Source organism: Morone saxatilis, unplaced genomic scaffold (assembly GCF_004916995.1).
Source record: "Morone saxatilis isolate NCDOM2014 unplaced genomic scaffold, NCSU_SB_2.0 Contig22, whole genome shotgun sequence".
In the NCBI taxonomy this organism is placed as follows: domain Eukaryota; kingdom Metazoa; phylum Chordata; class Actinopteri; family Moronidae; genus Morone; species Morone saxatilis.
Window position 1 is genome coordinate 20395532 of NW_023339785.1, and position 6271 is coordinate 20401802.

The 6271-nt window shown below is 45.3% G+C and overlaps 1 protein-coding gene across 4 annotated transcripts in view; it reads right to left on the reverse strand.

Annotated features, from left to right (window-relative positions):
• Positions 1 to 6271, reverse strand: part of LOC118333264 (rho guanine nucleotide exchange factor 9) — a 44229-nt gene that overhangs the window by 36571 nt on the left and 1387 nt on the right. For 3 of the 4 annotated variants that reach the window (XM_035668825.1, XM_035668826.1, XM_035668827.1), the window contains exons 2-5: positions 4300 to 5979; positions 2782 to 3120; positions 1866 to 1992; positions 1650 to 1756 (exon numbers count right to left, since the gene is read on the reverse strand). In XM_035668825.1, the coding sequence (XP_035524718.1) occupies positions 1650 to 1756; positions 1866 to 1992; positions 2782 to 3120; positions 4300 to 5907 (2181 nt within the window). In that variant the 5' untranslated portion in view covers positions 5908 to 5979. The remainder of the gene's footprint in view (positions 1 to 1649; positions 1757 to 1865; positions 1993 to 2781; positions 3121 to 4299; positions 5980 to 6271) is intronic. The other variant, XM_035668829.1, reaches the window with a different exon arrangement.

The window sequence follows — 6271 nt, forward strand, 5'->3', positions numbered from 1 at the left end:
TATACAGTATATATATATAAATATATATATATATATATATGCTACCTCGATGCTCAAGATGCAGTCATAGCTACAGAGCCCACTACAAATGAACTTCCCTCACCATTCAAATACACACAAGACATTTGCAGTGTTATGAGTCCACGGTCCCTACCCCAGGGGAGGGCCACGACACAGAAGTGCACATACAAAGGGAGCATCTCTCTTCCCCTCTCTGATTCTCTCCCACCCCTTTTTCTCTCTCTCACCCACACACTTTCTCTATTTAGCTCACACTTAAAAAGGCTGCCTAAAGATAGAAGCAAGAAGATGAACAGGAGCCAGCGAGTGTCATGGCAACAACGTGCAGCGGCTCACAAACACTATTTAGACCAGCAAGAAAAAGTTAGAATCAAAGCTTAAATGCAGTAGTATCACCACAAAGACACAGTTTACTAAATTTCAATGCAAAGACATGCCAGGACTGAAAGCCCGGGGCTCATAATTCAGCAGCTGAGCAGACAGCATATCTCATGAAAATGGACTACTTATTGTACTACAAATGGTGTAGTTAATCCTTACTGACTCCCTGTAAATAGTTTGATTTGGAGTCTATTGTAGAAAAGCTCTACCCACATAACTTCCCAATATTGTGCACACTTGTTAAGTTACACAGAGCATATATTTCAGTGGGAAAACACTTCTCTCATACTAAATGTTAATGAATATGTATTTATAATTCTAAATGAAACGTGCTATGAAACATTATGCATGATGCTCTTCACTCAATGATAGAAAAACAGAGGCGTCGATGAAACTCTGCAGAGATTCAATTTAGCATGATCAAATAATAATGTAAACAGTGTTAAGCCCAATGCATTGCAGTTCTGTAGGTATAGATGTTGGACACAATCCCAGAAATGTTCACTACCCCGTCAGGATGTTTCAGAGAAACTCTGCATCTCCTTCCACTAGAATCCCCCTGAGGCCACTTGCACATCAAAGCACGGATTCTCAAATGCCTGGTTTCACTTCCTGCGTAGTATTACTCCAACGTACTCTGAAGCTAATTTTACACGACTGACAAGGACACGTTACACTTCTCACAGATGCCAGCACACCAGGTATATGAAAACGATTTAATGTCATTCCTTTTTCTGCTGTGAAATTCAGTCCATTTGTCTGCATGTGCCCTCGTCAGTGGAAAAAAACATCTGAAATGTTGGGTACCCACTTCAGGATGAGTAATGGCCTAAGAGTACTAGATGACATTAATCCACATGGCCACCATCTTCACGGATCAGTTCCTTCATTATCTGATATGAAACATTGACCAGAGCGCTGTCATATCCACATTATGTGTTAAAAGTTAAATGTTACCAGCGTGAGTGAGAGGTTATTCATTTAAAGACCCTATTATCTCATCTACATATGCTCATATATGTGACAGGTGAACAAACTCAGTGTGACATGGGCGTGTGAGTGAGTGTAAAGGCACTTAGTATCGTATATACGGCGGTCACAGTAGTTGTTATAAATTTGTACACAGAGCGCTTTTTTATAAATCACTCTAAAGGCCTTGAACGCTTGACAGAATGAAGAGTAAAAGCAGTGACTAGATCGATCTGTATTTATGTGTGTATGTTTATGAGGGCGTGCGTTGGACTCACAATGTTGACTTGCAGTGGTTCAGAACCAGGTCTTAACAGCCTCCTTCTCCTGCAGCTACCAGAGCCTCCAGACCGCAGACGCACTGACGATGACGACTGACCCATGTCTGGGGGACAGACACGTGCAGACAGACGGGCAGACAGATGATCAATTTAACAAACACACATCAATCAACAGTCTGCATATTAATGGCAAATAAAAATATGCAATGGTACCTGACTGTGGCAGGAGCAGCGCCAAGGCAGTGAGAGTGCTCGGGGCCAGCGGCAGGGAGCGGCACCGCTGGAGAGATGCCCTGAGTGGGGGTTCTAGCGGTGACACACCCGGGGGGCGAGACAAGGCCTAGAGGGTACTGAGTAGTTAGGGCATCTCCTGTATTCCATACAGAGTTACTTCGATGCACACACTCACACACACAAGGTTGAATGCACATCTTCCTGCCCTTCACGTTCAAAAAATGTCTTCCTTACTGCCTTTGTCCCCTTTTTTGCAGTGAATTAAAGTATTTCACATTCAGCAAGTCTATTCTGGTGCATTGGTCGGTGTGCATGCCCTGCAGCAAACCATGAGAGACTATACATCATGCCAACCGGGCGGTCTCTCAGGTTAAAATGAACTGACTCTGAGTTAGGGCAACGAGAGGTAGAGCTTATGGGAGCGATGAGGCAGAAAATTGGCCACAGAGAAAGACAGAGAGTGAGGGAGAGAGAATCAGAAGCCACAAAGAAAGAAAGAGGAAGAAAGGGAGAGAGAAAAGGAGAAAGGGAGGGTAAGGGGGAGGTGAGCCGAGGGAAAAGCGGCATCCAGAAATACAGGCCTTTATAAATGGGGCAGAGCATGCATGCATTGTTGCAGCTAACAGTGAGTGGTGTATAAATACTAGGTTAGTACTGGGCTGCCCTTCAAAGTCTGTAGTGTGTGTTTGATTCATTATGGGCTTGGGCTATATTTATCAGTGAGTTGGTGGATACTACTAGTGAGACTGTGCCTTCTTTCATTTTTTCAGTCTACTGGATATACATACATTTATACTAGATATTTATGGGACTGCTTATTTGAAGATGTTTATGTCATTGTTTACTCTCAGTGAAATTATGCATAAATGCTTGTGTCTGTCATTGGACATCTTACTCTGTGGTGCAGCTCCGTGGACTGCGTCTCCCTAGTAACACTGGTCTCTATGACAGAGCAAGGCCTGGAGCGAGCAGCCATCCGTCTCTGCCCCGGGGAGTGTTGCATGGTGGGAGCAGGCCTGCGTCTCCGCCGGCATAGTGAGCCAACCTCACTATAATGGCTGTAGAGCTCTCGGTCCGGGTTGGGCCTCCACAGGTCCAGTACAGCTGAGGCCGGGCGAGGACGAGGGCGCAGGGGCTTGTGAGGTACAGAGGTCTTCTCTGTGCTAGAGTGGGGCACGGCTGGGCCCGGCTGTCTTACACTGCAGCCTGTCTGGCTGGCAATCTGCTCACACAGCTGTGATTGGCACAGATACTCAGCAATTTGGCCCAGATAAAGGTGCAACAATGTATTTCTTGTGTAGGGAATTAGGAGGCACGTCTCTATAGATTAAACAAAATATACCCCATAATTCCTTTAATTCCTTTTTAAAACATATTCTATTAGCCATAAACACATGTTCCTAATTGCAATGCATCAGTAGCTAACCACAAGTGCCAAGACTGCTCTTTACGGGCAGTAAAATTACAGAAAAGGGAAAAAAAATACAATAGACAGGTGGATTTAATATGCTAACGGTTGGTGATTAGGGAGGAGGATTTTCCTGGACTCATCATTTCTCCTAAACTATTGCAAGATTGCACATTAACACCCTTGCCAAAAACACAGATTCCCACAGCCCGTTGCCTTTGCATAATAAACCCCTATGAAAGTGTGCTGAGTATGGAGATGTCACATCTCATTTTGTCATTAGGAGTTGGGGCTAACATGTCCTGACTCGTTGGTGTGACTAGAAGGGAGATGACTAATGCCTCCACTGGAGTGAGAAGGGAAGGGTGCCGTCATGAAGTGGAGACGTCACAGAGCGGTAGGGCTACTGCAGTTACACACAGACAGCCTTATGAGAAACATGGCTTTCCTTTCATACACTTTCCTGGCTAAGCAGGGAAAGACAAACTCCTCTAATATGATGTCGTCCACCATTGTAATTACTGACTGTTTCCTCCTCTCTCCAACAGATGGGGCAAAAGGACAACTGTAGAGTAGGTGCCCATGTCCTCACAGGCTGGTGTCTTGAATGTTTTTGTTTCTCCCTGCCAGTTAATGAACCACACCTAGGGCTTATACCATGAGGAAATGAGTAACAGCACTGGTCGCATTTATGTTCGAGTTTGTTGTTGATGATTTTAAGAAGCAAAAGAATGGCCGTGGTTAAAACAGTTACATAAATGATATTTTGATCAGTAATTACATGATGCATGCCTTTGGTAATGTTAATGATGTGGGAAAAGCCTGCAATGGAATGTGGTTATGGCATATGTGTGAGACACATTATGTATACATGAAAATGGCGTTGTCTAAAAAAACACATTAGTACTTTAACAAAACAAATGATTGACTTCTTTAACAAATGTATTTATTAAAATGTATTGTCTGGTAATTCACACAGCTCATTTTGTAATTAAAGTCACATACCTTAAATATTTCCTCTGTGGAATCTGATGCTGGTACACTATTGGTTGTGCTCTCTTTATCACCTTGTTGTGATTGGGCATTCACCTCCTGTATCTGGTGGGAGTCAGGTGGAGCATCCCTGGAATCCTGCACATTTCCTGTCTGGCCCTCTACCTTTTCCTCTTGACAGAGACAGTTTAATGGATCCCTTTCGACCTCTGCTTCTTTTTTAGTCTCTGTGTTTGCACCTGACTGGGGGATATGATTCTCTACTATGGCTGTGGACCTGTGGTTTGTCTCTCTGTCTATATGTTTGTCTCTGTCATCAGAGCTCTGAAGGCCGTTGACAGCTTGAGATCCCGGGCATGCCCTAAAGGCTTTCAGGACCACCTTAGGTGATCGTCCACCTGTCACAGGTGCTGGAGCCTCGCTGTCAAAGCTACTGGAGTGTAAGGATTTAGTGGTCACTGGAGATGATGGAACAGGTTGGGATTTTGGAAGTCCGTCACTGTGGAGTGTCAGGGACACACTGTGAATGTTGTCCACTGTGTGCTTTGGGGCCCGAGGGGAGCTCATCTGAGTCCTCTCTCCCTCTGGAGGAGAGAAGGAGTGCGATGTTGTCCGCCATTTTCTGGCTGTTTCTGCTACACTGTTGAAAAACTTGAACAGGCCACCGAAATGCCCCTTGGCGTCAGAGTGTTTCGGAGGCGGTGGTTGAAAGTCTCTGACACTCTCGAAGTCTACAGAACCATAATCTGAGTCCATGGTCTTGTCCAAAGAATGAAGCTCAGACTCAAAACTTCTCTCTGAGTAGACAGGATTGGCCTTTCCCAAAAGGGAAATCCTCCTCAAGTAACTCCACACATCTTTGTGCCTCCTTCCTCTACCCTGGTGGGGGTTTGGGCTACCTTTAATGCTAGGCTCTTCACAACCTGCAGCTGTTTTGTTACAGTTGGTTGAATTGTTGTGGCTCCTTTTAGTATAGCAAACTCTTTCTGATGGTTTACAACCATTCTGAGTCACAGCCTCTCCCAGTACAGTGGGCTGGTGGCCGTCTATAGGAGCTGTGAGGTCAAGGTCTTCGAACGAGCATTCAAATTCTGCTGTGTAGCCAGCATACGAGTGCCTTTTGCTACGGTGTCTAAGTGTGCCCCTGCTGGACTGCTGAGGAGTGCCAATGTCGCGGCAGAAGGAGTCCTCATCCACCAAGGAGCTGCTAAACTTGGCAGTGGACAATTTTCCTGCCTTCCCTCTAAACACAGAGGGGGATTTAAGCTTCTTGAAAGAGCGAACTTTGTCAGCAAACGAGAGTTTAGGGATGGAAGCCTCTCCGGGCAGGATCATGGAGTGGGGTCGGCGCTCCAGCTCTGAGACAGCTCTCTTTCGGTTCAAAATCTTCCAGATGCCCCCTGTGGCACGAGGCCTCCGGTTGACCTCCTGTCTGTCCTTGACAGGGGTCTGAGGAGAGGCAGACTGGGTCTCTCCCTGCACCTCTGCAGGCCCTGACCCAGTCTCCTGAATATAAACACTGCTGGTTTCATTCTCCACATCCAGAGAAACATTAAACACTCGGTTGACAAACCCATTAGGGTTGTTGCTCTCAGGGGCAGGGTTGTCTGTCTGTTCCATCCTCTCTCATTCTACAGTGTCAGCTATCAGCTCCAATGGACATCATGTCTTGGTCCTGTCTCTCTCAAATACCTGGAGGAACAAAACCACATTTTTATTCATGAAAACTGACGGCCAATCTTTTCACATCACTTCTTTAACTTGTTTAAAATGCCTGCCATAAATGCAAAGTATATTATTTTGAATATTCTCAGTGAAGGGTCAGCCGTATTTTTTTTCCCCACACAGGAGGTCAAACGATCAACAATAATAGATACGTAGTGCTGCTTAACCACTAAAACACAGTGCGAGCATTAGAGGTCTCATTTTGTGATTCTCAGACAAGGGCTTTTGTACCATGAGTCAACAGTCACTAACACCCCCC